An 18,876-nucleotide genomic window follows, 5' to 3' on the forward strand; every position below is an offset into this window, starting at 1 on the left:
CCATGTTGATTCTGCTGATCACCTTGAACTTCAACAAATGCCCTGCTATAGCTTCTTTAATAATGAGTTTTAGTATTTTCCTGTTTTCTGCCTCCTTTTTTGAATTATGCAGTACGTCTGCTATCTTCTACTCTAATCGGACTGTCCCCAAACCAAGGGAGGTTTGGAAAATTAAAACAAAAGCATCACTATCTCATTAGCACTTGCTTTAAGACTTCATTAAAAGTTGTTCCATCACTGATGATTATTCATGGCAAGATATTTCCTTCATTGTGGAAAAATATTTTCGATATGCTCCCCATAAATATTAGTTTCAGTGTCTAGTGTCATCCGCATTCTGGTGTGAGACATGACTGAACTTGGAGGCTCAGCTAGCCATCGCTTTCTACAACCCATGGTGTCCTGAGTCTTTGTGCAAGAAGATATTCTCCTGTATCCCTCCAGTACAGTTAAACAAGGAAAATGACTGATTTTACGCACTATTGCACAAAACTGATTGACACTTGTCATGTTTTATGATTGTGAACCAACAGTCACAAGATTCTCATGCGCTGCGGTCTTTATCCCTAGAGCAGGACGTCATTAAAAACTGTTTCAGACTAATGCGTATTTGTGGTAAGCTGCTGTTTCATAATTACCACAGACTGGTGTAATGCTCAACATGTCGCAAACACTCCATCTTAATCCATTGTCAAGAAGTTGAAATTGCATAGCTCACCTAATTAAGTCACCCCAAAGCCAAATCATCTGCTCTGGTAGGCTCCTTAAAATCTCCCCCTTCATATCAATGCAGATAAAACCTAAACAATGCAGAAGAAACAGACTTTGTGATTATATAGCACTGTTCACAGCCTCAGGAATTTGACAGCCAATTAAATATTTTTAAAATGATAGTCTCTGTTATAAATTAGAAAATACTGCAACTAATTGGCACTGACCACATTCCCATAAACAAAGTGATAATGACGGATAATCTATGTTGGTGATAGTCATTGAGAGACAAATACTTGGTAGCCTACTGGGGAAAAATCTCCTCTGTTTTTCAAAGCAGCATCCATGGGATCCATCATTAAACTTATCAGAGCTGATTTAATGTTCCACCTCATAGGTAAGAAGTCTGAGAGTGAACCTTTCCCTGAGTTTTGACCTGGAATCTGGTTCCCTGAACCTGCAAACTTCTGACCTAGTGACATAATGATATCATTGAACTACAGCTAAATCCGGCAGGTTGTGTTGGGCCTTCAAAATGTACAGGTAAATACATATTTGGACCAAACTCCAGATTCCAGTTTAGGCACAGAGGATTGTAGTGGTAAATTACTTCAAGACTTTGCATTTTTCCTCAACCTCTTCTGTCAAAATAAGGAGAATTTTAAAGTATGACCTTTGACAGAGGGAATTTACTTCCTTTTAAGTGTAATCTTAAGGCTCTGTCACCTGCTGTACAACTGGTATGTGTTAGCTGAGAAACGTACTATGAAACTTTTAACAATCATTTGAAAATTTAATTTTTTGAAGGCAGATGTGGAGTTCTGTTTTACTCCTGGCTGCAGTCCTAATCAAGTAAGTATTAAGCTTCTCCACCTTTGCATCTCCCAATGTAATATATAACTCAAAATGTTGACATCATGTACACTTTACAGCATTGGCAAGGTTTTGGCTGGCAATTCAATGTCATTCATGATGTGAATTTGTTCTCAAGTCCCATCCCCACCTCCTGACGTCTCTACGTGCCTGCAGTAGAACATGTGATCGGCTTTCTGAGCTTCTGACAGACTGGCAAAGCATTCCAGCTGCATTGGGAAGCAGGACATCAAAGCACATTTAAACCACAGCCTCCAGTTTGGTTTCATGGTGGGGTGGTTTTTATTTACTTTCAAATGGATCTTTCAGTCGGAGATAATGTCAGAAATCACTGGGATAATAATGATACATTTGTGGCACCCATCATTATTTGTTTGTAAGCCAAGTGCAGTAATTTTGCACTGAATATTTCTTGCAATATGAATGGCAAGATGAAGCGTCCAATTAACCTCGGAAGTCATGCGAGGTACACCATTTCAGCAATTTTTGGCCCTATCTTATTCTCCATGTTGGCGCTGTCAGAGGAAGTGTTTTGATGTCATGGCTGCCCAACTTTGACAAGGTAAAAATAATGGAAAATTGCTCAGCAGCTGCAGAATGCAGCTTTAAAACTCCATTTCTGCATCACGATAAATGTACAGCTCAGTTATAAATTACTATGCATTTTATCTGGATTATGATTGAATGAGGAATTCTATCAACTATGGAAAAAAAAAGCCAGTTTGCAAATCTTGTTTGCCACAGCCCATTTAATCACTTATCCAACCATCTGAAGAAAATAGCAAAGGGAAAAGCGAGTGTATTTGTATAACAGTGTGATTAGACTTCTGAATTCCTTCACACTTGAGTCAAAAATCTGCAAGTTGCTGTTATTAGGTGGAATTTGACAGTGGGTTATTTACGTTGCTGAACAGTGCAAGATGAATGGCGATACAAGTGTTCTGTACTTTTGCATTTAAATGTTGCACTTGAAAAGGAAATCAGCATACTGAGCATTATGTCCAAAAGGTTGTTGATGGTTAAAGAATTTGGTAGGATAGATAGAGAAAACTGATTCCATCTGATGGATAACTTCAGAACAAAGGAGCATAACCTTAAAAATAGAGCTAGGCCACTCAGCAGTGAAGTCAATTCTTCAGGCAAAGGGTAATAGAAAACTGGACCTACTGCCTCAAGAGACTGTTGAGGTTAGGTCAATTGAAAATATCAGAACGGAGGCTGACTTTTTTTGTTAAATAAGAACATGAACTGATGTTGAACCAAGGAGAGTAACTGGAGTTAAGCTACAGACCAGCCATAATTTTTTTTTAGGTATTCTTTCATTGGAGTGGGCATCTCGGGCAAGGCCAACAGTTGTTCCCAATGCTCTTGGAAATTAAATAGCTGAAGAGTTTGAATGGCTTACAAACCTTCTCCTATGGCTAGAAATGGAAGAAAGTGTTTTCAAATGATTCGCTTGCAACAAAATTGGCAAATGCATTCAGGCTGTTGGGATATGGGTTGATAAAGGGTGCATTGACTGTAGCATGAGAAGAGGCTGCATTTCTTAGACTACAGTTAGCTGTCGTAGCAAGAGATCAACGTAGAGAATCACATATTTACTTATATATTCAGTGCTGTGCCTGAAGAGAGATTGTTTGATGCAGGATGTCAAAAGTTGAAAACGTGTTCCATTTTCTACCAATGCCAGTATTGAAAAACACATGAATTTGTAAATAAAATAAATAAGTTGCAGAATATATCTGGGGTTGCCTAAATTGATTCAATGTATTTGAATTTTTATTATTTTTGATTTGAGATAGAATTCTGTACTCAGGTAAATCAGTGATGGTAAATGAAATTCCATGTTTTGTGTATCAAGCATATCCAGGTCAGATTTTAAAGAATACAGGGGCTTCAACTATACCTCAGTCATGCACCTTAACCTTTACCTCAAACTGCCTAAGACAGCTCGATGGCTCATTTTAATTTCTCTAGTAGCCCAATGGCACCTCTGAATGAGGCCATTAATCTATTGCTGATTGCTGAACTGTAGACTGTTCTGGAATGTGGACTTGTGCTGAATTAGAAACAGACAGATTGCATCTTTAAGAACCTTATTTTTGTTGGTAGAGGAAGAGACCCCCTCTTTTCACTCTGAACTGAAATGAAACAGAGCACTTCGGTTAAAGGTCCATGTAAATCTCAGCACTGGCCACTCTCCATTCAGTGAACATTTTACCTCTGGTGTTAGCAGCACATACAATTGATTACCTATTTTATATGAGTTGTGAAGGTAACCTTTGTAAGGTACTCATCGTTTATCACACATGAATTACATAGTTGACCTAACTCCTGGAATAAAATATTCTACTATTCCCATTGTGCCACCTTTTCAGTAATTTTGAGTTAAAAGTATATTTTATAAATCTAGCAGATGCCTTTGTTCTGACCACCACAGAATTTAAGGAAACAAAAGTTTGTCACTCAGTGCCACTTTGAAACTCTGCAAATCAAAGTGATATAGAAACAACAAGCTATGACTTCCCATTGGTTTTCTGCCCCAATGCAAAGGGCAATACACGTATCAAGCAGTAGTTTGATATTTCTTAACCACTGGACTCCTTCAGGGCCAACATGTCATGCCAATAATGGCAATGATCAAATTCATTCTGGATCAATAGACTCAAACTGAATCTGACCTGCATGTAAATTAAGTTCCTTTCTGTCTCAGTTGCTGAGACCAGTGAAAAATATTGAGTTATTTCTGCCCGGGATGTTTTGGTTCTCCACAATTAGACATTCGGATACAGTGCCACAAAGCAAGTAGTCCAAAGACTGGAATTGTCCAAAGACCGGATATTATCCTTTTCTAGTGCCAACCCACAACAGAGTAAACGCAGGAATGAAGAGTCCATTCCTGAGCCAGTCATATTGGATACAATCCACGATTGTTTCCTGAGTCCATTGCAGTGGATTAAAATCTGCCTCCCCTCCATCCTCCCTACTCTTCAGACACAAGACTGCTCAGTCCACCTAGCCAGCAACAAAGTCATTGCAATTTTGGTTGCTTTCTCTGGACAGGATTGAGAATCAGCCATTTTTTCCCTGTCTTCCGTATTGAAATCGAAGAGTGTGCGCTTTTCTTGCAAGAATCACTCAATTTTAATACTGATAATTTGTTTTTAATTTGTACAACTGTTAAATCTTCAATGTTTCTGCCTATAATGATTGTAAGGATATGCACCATGCAGGTACTCCCCATTCCACAATCTGAAACCTGGTTATTTTTATGATACTAGTGATCAATAGTGTGTGACAGAGACATTCTGTGTAAAGGAGTTGATCCCAAAATCTAGCATGGTGGAAGATTGGAGATGCTGTACCTGTGTAGAAATTGTCAGACAAAGAACAAGACCCAGTTCATTCTCTCTATTGATAGCCTCATTGATACAACTTTATTGGAGTTGTTGACCAATCACGCAATTAACCGGTCGACAACAGACTCAATCTGGCATTTACAATAACGAAGGAGGCCATCCAACTCATCAAAATCTCTTACTTTAAACAATTCAAAACTGAATCCTTTTTCCGTGTTTTCTTCCCCAGAGCAGTGAATATTTCTGTGCTTGAAAAATGTATTCAACACTCCCCTTAAAGGTTGAAATGGTCTCTGCTGCCCTCACTTTGTGGTAAAGCAGTCCATGCTTGAACTGCCTTGTGTAAAATAATCTCCTAACCATTCCCCGTAATCTCTCTGTACAGCCAGTTCATCTAGTTGCGAACAGGTTCTGTTCTTGAGTTCATTCACAAATCAATTTGTACGTAAGTCGAGGAGTAATGCAGGACAATGTAAAACAGCTGTTCGTAACTACGAGCACTCATATGTCAGATCTTTAAAATTGCACTCCTGTATGGGATTGCATTCATAAGTACAAGTGCTCTTAAGTCAGATGTCTAGAAATCAGAGACTCCCTGTAATGACGTGAGGACATCCCCGTTGGTGTACAGCTTTGAAATCCAGAGATAGTTAAGTGACCTGTTCCTCCCAAGCTTGCTGCTTTTGATAGATGCCATATCTCCACTTACTCATAAGCTGTGTACCACAGTATTATTTTCACTAATTTTTCTGGCATCTACTGATACCAGAGTGCATTCACCATCTAATAGCAGTGCAGAATTGACATTGATGATGATGACTCTGCAGTGCAGCACAGACAAAAAGTACCTGCCTGGGAAGAAATGTATCTATAATTCAGATCTCTGTTCGGAAAGGTTATTAGCCTCCAGAATAGAATATATTTTTAAAAAGATTGGACCTTGGAAGATCAATGGAAGAATTACTCCAAAATACAACAAGAGATGACTTTATTTTTTAATGAGGTTATTCATGATACATTCTCAAATCATAATTAACATCATGATATTGTCAAAAAATTGAATATTGTAAAAGCTGTCTAGCATTCCAATACTGAATGAGTACAGGAATAAATTCAAAAAACATCTCTTTTATATTCATATAATCCTCTTACGTCCCCAACACCCACTTCCAACACTACAGCTACAGGTCCTACAGGTGCCACCATATAACCAACTGGTAGACTGGTATTTCAAGTTAACACCTAGATCTTGTCACAATCTGAAAGAAAGAACTTCAACTCTATTTAGCAGCTCTCTGGAAAGCTGTCACAGAAATCATAAATTGGCACAATACCTGTATCTTACACTTTACAGTCGAGCGTTTGTTTGCAACTACATGTTGGAAGAGTCGGCAGCAAATAATGTTTTTATGGTTAAAACTCAGTTGGTGAGATGGCTAGAGTATGGTAAAGAGTCACATTAGGGGTGAAGATTCAATCCCTTTACCAGCTGTGGTAATACATGGGGGCTGACAACTTGCCTTATCCATGCTTGTCGTTTTCCTCAAGTCATGCATGAAACTGTCGGTCTCTTTCACAAAGCGAGATGCTTATTGCCCCTTTTGGACTATGGTTAATTACCTCACTCTGGTAAAAGAAAACATGATAATTTGATAGATTGTGTCACAGCAATGCTTAGTAAATGAATGTGTTTTTACCCAAATGAAGTAATCTACCTCTGGTACTGGGTTACTTGTAATGAGATGTAATTATTAAATCAATTATTCTGTTAATTGTGTTACAACTTCTTGGATATTTCAAATGAATATTGTTTAATAAAATATTTTAACTGGGGTTTTCAGTATCTAAGCACTTGAACTGAAGTAGTACTTGCAAAAAAAGTCTAATCAAAATTCACACCTTTATATTAATGCTGATCAGTTTAACATCACAGTCGTTTGGATGAATGGTTTCCAGTTTCCATATGCTAATCGCCAAATACTAAATTACTCTTTATAGATAAAAATTTCAATTATTAGCATATTTGCCAATGCATTTATTTTCCTACCTGCATTCATCTTTGTGTTCATTATTGGATTATTAGTGCAAATTTCTCTTCTAAATATTTAAATTGGTTATCCATCGATAATGAAAAGGATGCTTTGATTTTAATTCAAGTTAAGAGTAATGTGGGTAGGTACATACTGCCGGTCTCAGTGGTGAGATACCTAGAAACTCCTAATTTGTGAGCTTCTTCTACTGTGGTTCTATTACTGTCCCACCCAACCTAGTGAGAAACAGTGGCAAAGTGGGATCAGCATATTAGGATTAAGCACAAGAATTCACAAGTATTTCTGGGCTTCTTCTGGCCTGGCTTCTCTTCCTATTAGATTGCTCCAAAGGGAAAACCACAATGATGGCATCATCAGGGCATTTTTTCATTGCTGTAGTTGCAGATAAGGCTCATGTGGGCAAATAGAGGTCTACTTAGCATCCTACCGTGGGTTTACCTTTTTGTAAATTGAGCTTTTGGGTATTGTTAGGATATGTAGTACATTGTCCAAAATGCTGGAACTACTAGACAATTTGGTTGCTATGTAAAATAGGAATGTTTGAAAAAGGATACTGTTGTTTTTTTTAATCATGCTGGGATTTGAATGTAGTTGAACAGGCTAGCAGTAATTGTGCATCCCTTACAGAAGTTGAGAAGGTGGTTGGAAGCAATTTATTGAATCACTGCAGTCCATGATGTGTAGGTACACTTGCAGCTCTGTTAAGAAAGAAGTTCCAGGTATTTGAGCCAGTAAAGATGGAGGGATGATGATATATTTTCAAGGTAGGGTTGTGTGTGTCTTAGAAGGGAATTTGCGTCTAGTGCCATTCCATTGTGTCTGCTGCCATTGTACTTCTAGCTGGGAGAAGATGTGAATTTGGAAAGCACTATCAATGGGGTCTCAGTGAATTGCTGGTGTAGATGGTACATGCTTCCATCAGTACATACTGATTGTAGCGAGACCGAATGCTTAAAATAGTGGCTGGAGTGCCAAACAAACAGATCACCTTGTTTAAGATGATGTTGACCTGCTTCAGTGTTGTTGGAACTGCACTCACCTGGGCAAGTAGGGAGTATTCCAACACAGACCTGACATAGGTCTTGTATATGGAGGAGGTTGTAGGGGGCAGATGATGAATTATTCACTGCAAAACCAGCCTTGATCTCCTCTTTTAGCCACAGTACTCCTGGTCATCAGTAACTCCCAGAGTATTGTTGCTATGGGATTTGTAAAAACATTGAATGTAAAGAGAATGGATAGATTTTCTCCTGTTGGAGATGTCACTGTCTAGTACTTAGTATGATGTGAAAGTTACTTGCCACTTTCAGCCCCAGCTTGAGCATTTCCCAGGTCTTTCTGTCTGTGGACATTAACTACTTCAGTTTTTGATTTACTGAATGTTCCATATTAATTAATGGATATTGCTACTTCTAATGTTACGCTGCAAGGAAAGTAGCACTTCTTGTACTTACTTCATTAGATTTCGGGAATGTCACAGGAGTTGAAATGGTGGGTAGCAATAGCTAGCAAGAGCTATTGCCTGACCTTTAAATGACATAGAAAAAGATCATGTTCATAGAAGTCCCACTACAATATTTCGTTATTTAGAGGCCAAAATAAAGCACTAAAAAATAGTTAGACATGGGGCACTTGCTTGATGAAAACTTGCAAGGATACCCTGGGGTTATGGATGGGCAATAAATACTGGACCAGCCAGGGATGCCCACATTTTGTGAGTGAATAAAAAAAAGTCAGATCTGGAACCAAGTGATACATAAGTTATTGATGAGTAAATGTCACTTGATAACACTTTCAGTGGCATCTTTCATAATTTCACTGATGAGCAAGAGTAGACTGATAGGATAGTTTCAATTTGCTCGGCTTTTTCTGGGCAGGACAAACCTGAATAGTTTTCAACATTGCTGGCTAGGTGCCAATGTAAGAGCTATACTTGAACAGCTTTGCTAACAACATAGCCAGTTCTGAAGCTCAAATCTTAGATATTTCAGCTACAGTGTTCTCAAGATGCAAAACCTTTGTGATATCCGGTGCTCCCAACCCCTTCTTGATATTATGTGGATTGAATCAAATTAGTTGAAAACTGGCAATAGGAACCTCACGGGGAGATTGAGATAGATTATCACCTCCACACCTCTGATTTTGGTTCCACATTCTTTAGCCTTGTCTTTAGCTAGGCTCTTTCATTGTTGAGGATGGGGATACTTGTGGAGCATTCTCTTTTGGTTAGTCTTTATTTTTCATTGCCAATGCATGACTGGATATGGCAAGGCTTAAATATAAATCATTGGTTGTGAGATAATCCAAATCCTGCTTATAGCATGCTACTTCTACTATTATACGCCTATGTTGTCACTTCACCAAATCAGCATCTTATTTTTCAGTATGCCTGGTGGTGCTCAGGCACGCTGCTACACTCTCATCAAACCAGGGTTATCCCCAGGCTTATTGATATTGATAGTATGAGGAATTTGCCAGACGTGAGGATGCAGATTTTAGTTCAAAACAGTTCATATTACTGAATCTAGCCTACTTAACACAGTAGTATTGCACACAATATGATTACAAAAGTTTGTCTCCTCAGGGACTGTGTGGTTACCATTCATACCAATGCTGCTACAAGCCGATGTGCTTATGACAAGTAAATTGGTGGGCGCGGTCATCTAATCTTCCCATACCATATGATAGTTACATCTGTTTGGTGATTGTCTTTCTGCATAGCTTCACATCTAAAACAAGTTTAGCATACCTTACTGTTACCTGCCATAATATCCTCACCATTCTGAATATCCCAGGGCAGCTTTTATTCGTGTGCTGTCTCTACCTTGAAATGAGCTGGGATTAGAGTAGATTAGATTAGACTAGATTAGATTACTTACAGTGTGGAAACAGGCCGTTTGGCCCAACAAATCCACACCGACCCTCCAAAGAGCAACCCACCCAGACCCATTCCCCTACATTTATCCCTTTACCTAACACTACAGGTAATTTAGCATGGCCAGTTGATCTAACCTGCACACCTTTGGACTGTGGGAAGAAACTGGAGTACCCAGAGGAAACCCACGCAAACAGGTGGAGAATGTGCATACTCCACACAGACAGTTGCCTGAATTGAACCTGGGACCCTGGCACTGTGAGGCACAGTGCCAACCAATGTGCAACCGTGCCACCCCATTATATATATATATTAAAAAAGTTATATTTTGCATATATTTTAATGTCACTCCCCTTACTTACTTCATGAGGTTTTAGGAATGTCGCTGGGGTTGGAACGTACCGGGGTAGCAGTAGCCAATAAGAGCTGCTGCCTGCCCTTTAAAGGGCTTATTGAAAGGTAATGGTCATGTAAGTCCCACTACAGTATTCATTCATTTAGAGGCCAAAACAAGAACAGTAAGTAGCAATTTATCTAAGAAGGAGCAATCCAGAGAATTCTAACCACATTGATCCCCATTCTCAACTCAGCCTCCCATGTAGCACCTGCTCCAAATGGTTAAACCAAGTTGTACAGAAGCTCATAATTTAAGTAAAATTCAGGGTCCTATTAAGCAAAGGGCACCATTTATGCTCATAGTCACAGAGTTGTTGAATTAGCAACAAATATTTTGAGCCTTTATGAAAAAACATTTATGTCTTATAATCATTTCCGAGCAGTACAGTTGTGAAATATTTTGGCTTTAGGCAAGTGTATTTGTAATTTCTCAAATATAATACATCTCTGAGATCTAAGGGATTTTAAAGTATTGAATGGTAACCAAGGGTGACTATTTTTGCATATTAATATAATATCCAGGAGCAGTAGTTCCGTGAATATTCTTGACAGCTGCTAAATAAGCAAAATATTTGCATCACTCAGCCAATTATTCTGCATGGATTTACTGTCAAGGGGATCAGGAGAAATGTGTGCTGAAACTTTCACCTGTTTTCAGGGCTGTATTGCACCTTTTTTCATCAAAAATACTTATATTCCAGTGTAAATGTTTTTTTTAAGTTAGACATTACCTTTGCCTAACTGATAGTTACAGGATTATTCTAACACAATAAAAATTGTCTTCACCTAGCACTTCCTAATGAGTCAACATCATATTTTATTTACCAATTTTTGAAGTGATAAAACTCCAGTTTGTGATGGGATTAGTATTTGTTATGGAAAAGCAAGAATGTTTTTAACGGAGTGCCAAGACTCTGTTTACAAGAATGTGTAATTTGTGTGGCCTGAATGAAAAGGCTAAAAACTTGCATTTTATTTTTCTGCTCAATAACCTTAAAGAATAGCACATTGGGCTGGGTGTTGCCTCCCCATGAAGTGGGTTTCAGTGGTGGAAATGCAAAATAGCATCTTCCCAAACACCTATAAATTTATCCACCATGATTCGCCTGTCCACCATATTTTAATAAATAACTACACGACTGTTCAGCTTACTACCAAGCCAATTTGACTCCAAAAAAACCCTTTCGTATTTTGTTTTTCTTTCAGCACATTTCAAGGTTAAGTTTCGATAGTTGATAGCTGGCTCATGTTTCGTTGTTTACACTATGGGTGTAATTTCAAATCCCTCGTAGATATTCTTGCCTGTGTAGAACACATGCTGTAAATTCAAATACATGATACGTGTCGTTTAATTTCAACATGATGATAAAATGGCATTCTGGGCTCCAATCTGCTATTGCCCACATGAGTATGCAAGGTCAGAACATGATTTCAGTAATGTGTACACAGTACACAGGGAGCTGTACTATAAGTTAATATTGAGTATTTTGTCCCTTAACCCCAAACAAAGCAGCTATTCTACCTTGTTACCTTGATATACCATGCCAGGAGATGCAACAAGCACTGAATTATCTTAATGGTATTCATTGTTATTGAATATCCATGACAGAAATGCCATGTCAATCAGTATTCCCTTCTCAGTGAATCTCTGGGGCCCATTCCAAACTGAAAACAGTTTGTTCCGTGCAGTCAACCAATTCATCTGGCCACTGGGGAAGCAGACTTAATAAAAGATCACAGGAAGTATTAAAGCCCCTAAATTCTTTAACAGTTTGCTCCTGCGGGAAAAGGATCATTTTTACCTTAATGGAATGTTGGTCTGATAAAAGTTTTTAATGTTTTTTTTGGGCAACAAAACCTATTCCAGAAGTAAAGAAGTTTTATAATTGACAAATTTGTATTGACACTGAAATGCTTGAGGGCAAGAGATAGTAGATTAATGCATGGATGACGGCAAAGTTGTTTACATATTGCTGTAATTGTACCAAGAACATAGCATTGAACCTTATGGATGGCACACATCACGGGTCATGACTTCATTTACATTAGATAGATGTATATATAAAATATATATTAATATATAATGAAAATATGTATACTGCAGTTAAGCAAAGTGGGTGGCCCCAACTTGCTGATGAACTTCATTCTTTGTGAAACACAATTATTGTAAAATTAAACATGAGGATTTAAGTTCTAGCCCCAGAAAGATTTTAAATTCTCTTTGCTTATATAATTAGTTGACTTGTGAGCCAAATCCAGGGTAGTTTGGGGAATAAATTTACTGAAGGCTATGGTAAATGCCAGAATGAGTTCATTAATTGGCATCAGTGGGGGGTGGTCTTGAAGTCATTCTCTTGGGTAAATTGATCCAGTTGTGAGTGGTTTTGTCTGAAATCTGTGATCTCTAGCCAATACTGCTGAGCAGCTGCCCGCTGGAAGTGTGTTGTCAACGTTACTCCAATATAAAGGACCGGCATGTCCATTGTAGCAGGAATCATCTGGTTTGTCCACCACTTATCTACTGCATGTACATTTAACTCCACAACTCTGCAAATGAGTGTCCTAATTAATCAGTATAATGGCACAAGTACTTGTACACAACTGGCAACACATTGATTCCAAGAGTCAATTGCTCTCTCAAATTTCATTGAAAGCAACTTAATGAGCATTTTAAGACAATGAAGAAGCAAAATAATCAGGATCCTTGGTGGGACGATGATAGGGCTTGCACCATGATGCTCATCAGTTCTCACATTCACGATCACTGACACAGCAGACCTGCAAATTTGTGTGTCACTGTCTTAGAAAACAACATTAAGTAGGGAAGAGTAGTGTAGGGTATTAACTAATTCTATTTTTTAACCAGATATTTGAACATAAAGATAAAATAACCTGTGATTTTCAAAGTAATAATGTTGTTTCATTATCTTGCTATCTTCCCAGATCAGAACGAACATTTTACCTGCATAGAAGAATGCCGGATTTTAGGTCACTCAGACAGATGTTGGATGCCTCGGGTGGCAGTAGCAAGCCGTGCCAAATCACCTGACCATGGAAAAAATGTTATTGCGCTGTCGATAGAAACCACCAGTGTGGACTCTGAACCCTATGAAAATGGCAGTTCAAAGAGAACTTTTGCAACTTTTGGCAAAGACCCCAGGGATCGCATCGCTGAGAATGATAAAACAGATTTGAAAGGAAAGAGGACATTTGATCTACCCATCTGTAGTCCCAAAGTGAATGGTTCAGTCTCCAGCAGCCAGGAAACAAGTAATGGTATTGACATTTCAAGTCCTGCTAGCACACCTGTGCATTTGGGCAGCCCCTTGTCTAACAGGCCTGCGGTCACGTACTCTGTGATGCACTGCCCAATAACATGTGATCTCGACCGACCTGTCAATCAGACCTCCTCACATCTGTCAGAGCCAGGATCCAGGGAAGCAGACTCAGAGCACGTCCAAGAGATCAACCACCTCCTGCATGATTGCAGGGAAAAGGACTCACCGGGCATTAAACGAATACAGGACATTGTGCTGTGATCACTGGGCACCACCCATAATCCAGATAAATATTAACACCTTGACAGTTTTTTTTTGCCTTCCTTCGGTTTCAAGTATGGCTCTATTTAAATGCTTTTTTAAAATCTAAGTGTACTTTTTCATTACCTTTTATGATTATTTTTTTCATTGGCATAGACAGAGTAGGGAAACGCTTAGCATTTGAGCTCCCGTGCAATTCCAAAGTCAAATTAATCCAAATTGGATCAGATTAGATCAAACTACATTCATCCAAATGCAATTGTTTCCGATGCATCGGAGAGTATTCTGTGCAGGCCAGTATAAGTCATAGCAAGCTTCACATTGTAACTGTGGTAGATGTGGTTTGCACCTTCAGGAGCTGCGTTGAGAGGACTGTTCAACCTCATGTTCATTTTCAAAAATCCAGAAAGTAAAATGAGAATTCAAAGTTCTCCAACTACATTGCTTATTCCAGTTTTGTAAGGCAAGCCATCATAAGCGTACATCCCACAAAAATATTATAGCTTGAGGTGTGTTAGTGGCATTATACTGTTTTTGTTGAGTGGATTCTTGTTCATAGTCTTCCTGTATAAAGTGGGTGACGGTCATTGTGCAACTTGTAAAAGTACAGTAGAACTGACTCAAATACCCAATATCACCCCTACCACCCCTTCTTAATCCTGACGTGTAACTCAAAGGTCTGAGACTAAATGTTCTGTAACAGAACGCTATTCTTTCTCAATAGAGGGATACCCCTCTAGGTTGCAGTATGAGGTGTGAAACATGTGGAAGTGACCGCACCACACATGAATGGTGAATTGTGTTCCATGTAATCAGGTGCCCATGTTCTATAAATAGCCCTTGACTCTGTTAGCCATAATTACGCTCACGATACAAGGGATATGCTGAGAAATATCAGCAGTCTCACTTTATAAATAAGAATTTTATATTGATGTAGTAATAAATGTAAAAACGTTGATTGTTTGCATAGGTACAGAGGCAAAATGGTACCCATTCCAGTGAAGGAGTCTGATATATTCTGTTGGTGTGGCACGTTGCTGAGCTTCTTTGTGTCTTGAAGTACGTGACATCCTACCATTTGCAGGGCTGAACTTAAGTTAGAAATAATTCTATTGGAATAATTATTAAAGTGGATTTGATCATCATGGAAATGATCCATGTACTATTTAAATGCTTTAAAACTCTTTTAAATATTTATTAAAAATTTAAAATCATCCAACAATGGCAATATCTTTTCATCAAAAACAATTCCCTTCAGTTAAGCTGGCAGGGTATCTTATGGCCAAAGCATGTACAGAATACCCTTTCAGAGGATATGAGTCTTCTTTTTAAATTTGTTTTGTTTCTTTTTTGTCATGAATTTCCTATTTTCTGAATTATCATTTCATTCGCACCCAGCGAATGAGGCACAGTCCCACACAAGGCTGACCACCACTAGTTCTATCACACTACACTTTGAAAACTTTGCTTCAGCTTGTCGATGTTTGTAAATCTGAAATTACAAACAGAAATTTGCAATAATTGGTTTATTTTTTTAAACATTTGTCCAAGTCGCAATCTGCTAGGTCTACTGTTTTATAAATGTTCACTCGTTCACTGAAATAACAACCTAAGATGACTTTTACAGGACAAGCTTTTTGCCACGTTGGCCTGTTGATATTTGGGATTAGTTAAGGAAGGATCAATAGGTTATATAATTAAAAAGTAGGCCTTATGATCACAACTGGTATAAGTTGTGCCTTCAAGCTGTATGACTTTGTAATACCCAGTGATGAGTAGATCATTAATGTATGTTCTGAAGTGTATAGTTGACAGGTCATGATATTTTGGGTGGTGTGGATAAAGGGAGGAGTTATTAAAAAGGAAATTGTAAATAAAAGAATCTAAAGGGACTAGCAGCTGCCGTCCCTCAATTTGTGCCTGTTGTTACAAATTTTGATCATTGTTAAATCTCCAGAACAAGTCCCAAGTTTTCTAAGGATTTGTTCTTTTGACACTGTCTGCTGTTGAAGTCTCAACTGTCATAGTGTTAATATTTGTAAATTTGAGTACATTCAGGGTGGCCATTCATTGCTAATGTGTTTAATAAGATGTTCTGCAAGACTGATCCCCATGTTTGCGATCAGTTGTAAATCTTTGAAAGAGCTCAAAAACCTGCAGCAAGGATACAACAGCAAATAAACCACAGAGACTAGAGCAGCATAAGAGAGTCCCACTGGCTGCCTCCGTGTTTCTAGTCCCAAACTCCCAACAGAGACGAACAATCAAAAACCTATTTCCAGTGTGTACAAGAAGGTTTATCAGTTTAGAGGCAGGTCACTTGGATTCCCAGCAACCATCATAAGGTCAATCAGTTGCAATTCTTCACACAGCGCTTTGCAGAGGAGTGAACTGCTGAGCCATTTTTGCCTTTGAGAGCATGTCCAACTCAACCTGCCACTAACTGCAGTACTCAACTTTCAAAAAGCAACATTTAGTATCATCCAGAAAGGAATGGAGGTGGCTCATAACGCAGGCAAAATGGAGCAATACAGAAACCTGGCAACAAAGAAATCACCGAGCATCAGTGAGCGAGTTGAGAGGGAGGAGTAGCTGTGGGAGGTCTACCTGACCTGATGGCTTTCTGAATGACATATCGTGTTGACCAAATGCAAAAGAATGATCATGGAAAACTAAGGAAGGAGCAGTTAAGTTTTGGGAAACTTCTACAGCTTGCCTACTGCTTGCAAAACTCTAATTAATATAATTCCTACATTGTTTTGAGTAGTTTGTTTTTTATAAGTGCAATATACACCAGACCCAATGTCTGTTGATCTTTATCTCTGTAGTTTTTCTACCAGGTTTCTCACTATTTCCATCCATTCAGTAGTCCATTCTGTAGTAGTGCTAACTAATTCACAACATGCAACTCTTTTCCTTTGCTTGTTTCAATCTGAAGGTCTTTTGAATAAAGACATGTAATTTGTTAAAGATTTGATGAATTGGGCTGTCTCCATCATTTTTAAAGATGGCCAACATCTTTTAATTGGAATATACTATTTTATATTTAAGATTCTGGCAGGCATAATGTAGATGGAGAGGGCTGAAGTGCAAAAATGAATGAAGTGAGAACAGTTTTCCTGGTTAACCCTTTGAGGACTACAGTAACTATATGTTGCATTAGTGATGGTGGTGGGTTCGGGGCAATTTTTTAAGAAAACAAATATAGTATTAGATTATTCTGCTTTTCCAGAGAATATTGTCCATGAAGAAATGTTCTTGTGTTTGTGAAGTTATTGTAACTCACCTGTATGAACATAGCTATATTCCTCCAAATTAAATTCAGTGTTATAGATGTGGGAACAAAAGTTTGTCAGTGCTTTGCAAAAGTATAAAAGGAAGCCCAGTTCTCAGAGGGTTACACTTGTATCATTCGCTAATACCATCCCCACTCCCCCCCAACCTCCCAGTTGTCTTGGTGGCATTTCACAAATTAATATCTGTTAGTGATGATTGCTTTATGATTGGCTAAACAGGCTATTTCAGTAAATAAGCTATTGTCAGAGATTTAAACATGTTGAAATTTGCTCTCACGAAACAAAAACTTAATTATAGAATGGAACCACAGTCAGCTATCGTCAGAAGCAGACAGATGTGCTGCTATAGTTGAAGCACAGAGAAAGATAACAGTCTTTCATCTAAGTTCACAGAGTTGCCATTCAGAAGCATCTGATAACACCACACACACTGGTCATTTGCCAAAAAAAAGCTCAATGGGAGCTTACAGCACGGACTGTTTTACCAGATTATCTGTCAAACATTGTGTGAAATGATAAGATAATGCTGTATATGCATATATGTTATGTACATTTTCACAGTGAATGGTTCATTGTAAAATAAGAACCACATTTCTGTATATTTTATGATAATATAAAGCAGCTTTATTAAATTATTATAATGTTTCAAATGATGGACTGTCAGCATTGTTTCACCGATTTCTATGTTGATTTGTGGGCTTTTAACCCTTTATGCCAGCAACAAGTTGAAAAACATTTAATCTTGACAATCTTTTGTGCACTTCTGACCCAAGAATAAAGTATTTAGGCTCTTCATTCCCCGTCTCGGAAGTAGTGTTTAACTATCATGAATCCGGTTAACAGAGACACTAGTTTCCTAGACGATTTATTATTGAGCCAGGAATGTGGTTTCTTTGAAATGAGTGCTACCACATTGAGTTTACGCAGAATGCTATCTGGATTGTGCAGATCACTGCTGCAAATGTAATTACGAGACATGATCTAACCTTTCTGCTTTGTGTTACAGACAATAGCTACTCACTTAGTGGTTCGTAACTGTCCTGCACGCATCTGTCTTTCGTTAGCACAGACTGTGTTCTTTCTCTTGCACCATCTTTCTGTCCACTCTTGATTTCTCTGCACTGGTTTCCATTGGCATTTTTCTTTAATGAAGCTCCTGATGTGAACAGGCATAAACAAGAACACATGATGATCCCTCAGTAGCTCTGAACGCATTCAGTGAAAACTGCACAACAGAATACAATAGAGGCAAAGATGATCAGATTGATCTCAATGCTGTTTTCATGGTACAAGTACACAATGGAATGAAACAGCTCAAGGTAGAGTAAAACATTCAAATTGTAAACTCTTTCGATTCGCAATGTCAGATAGGTCAAACTATCAGGCAGGATACTCACATAGTGTTCTTGCCATGGAATAATGTAAGTAAAAGAACAATTTACAATAATGCAAACTGTGCATAGTCCATTGAAAAGACCACTCACCATTTTTCCCTTTTAAAATTAAGGAGAAACTATATCATATATCTCCATTCACAATGTGTGTTTTCAATATATGGTATATGTCAAATCTTCTGAATCCATAAACATGTTTTGCCTCAATTATGCATACCTGAGCTCATGATTTTCCAGATTCTGGATTATTTAAGTTCTTCGCACTATCTTCATTTGAAACCAAAACAGAAATTGTTGGGGAAGTTCAGCAAGTCTGGGAGCATTTGTGGAGAAAAATCAGAGTTAATGTTCAAGTGACCCATTCAGAACGGTTCTGAGTAAG

The 18,876-nt window shown here is 38.3% G+C and overlaps 1 protein-coding gene across 2 annotated transcripts in view; it reads left to right on the top strand.

Moving 5' to 3' along the window:
• Window positions 1–17,719, top strand: part of pcdh19 (protocadherin 19) — a 125,205-nt gene extending 107,486 nt beyond the window's left edge. Inside the window, exon 4 of one of the 2 annotated variants that reach the window (XM_060832628.1) lies at window positions 13,209–17,719. In XM_060832628.1, coding sequence (XP_060688611.1) covers window positions 13,209–13,804 — 596 coding nt within the window. In that variant the 3' untranslated portion in view covers window positions 13,805–17,719. The remainder of the gene's footprint in view (window positions 1–13,208) is intronic. The other variant, XM_060832629.1, reaches the window with a different exon arrangement.
• Window positions 17,720–18,876: the final 1,157 nt, after the last annotated feature.

The sequence above is a fragment of the Hemiscyllium ocellatum genome, chromosome 11, assembly GCF_020745735.1.
Source record: "Hemiscyllium ocellatum isolate sHemOce1 chromosome 11, sHemOce1.pat.X.cur, whole genome shotgun sequence".
NCBI lineage: Eukaryota > Metazoa > Chordata > Chondrichthyes > Orectolobiformes > Hemiscylliidae > Hemiscyllium > Hemiscyllium ocellatum.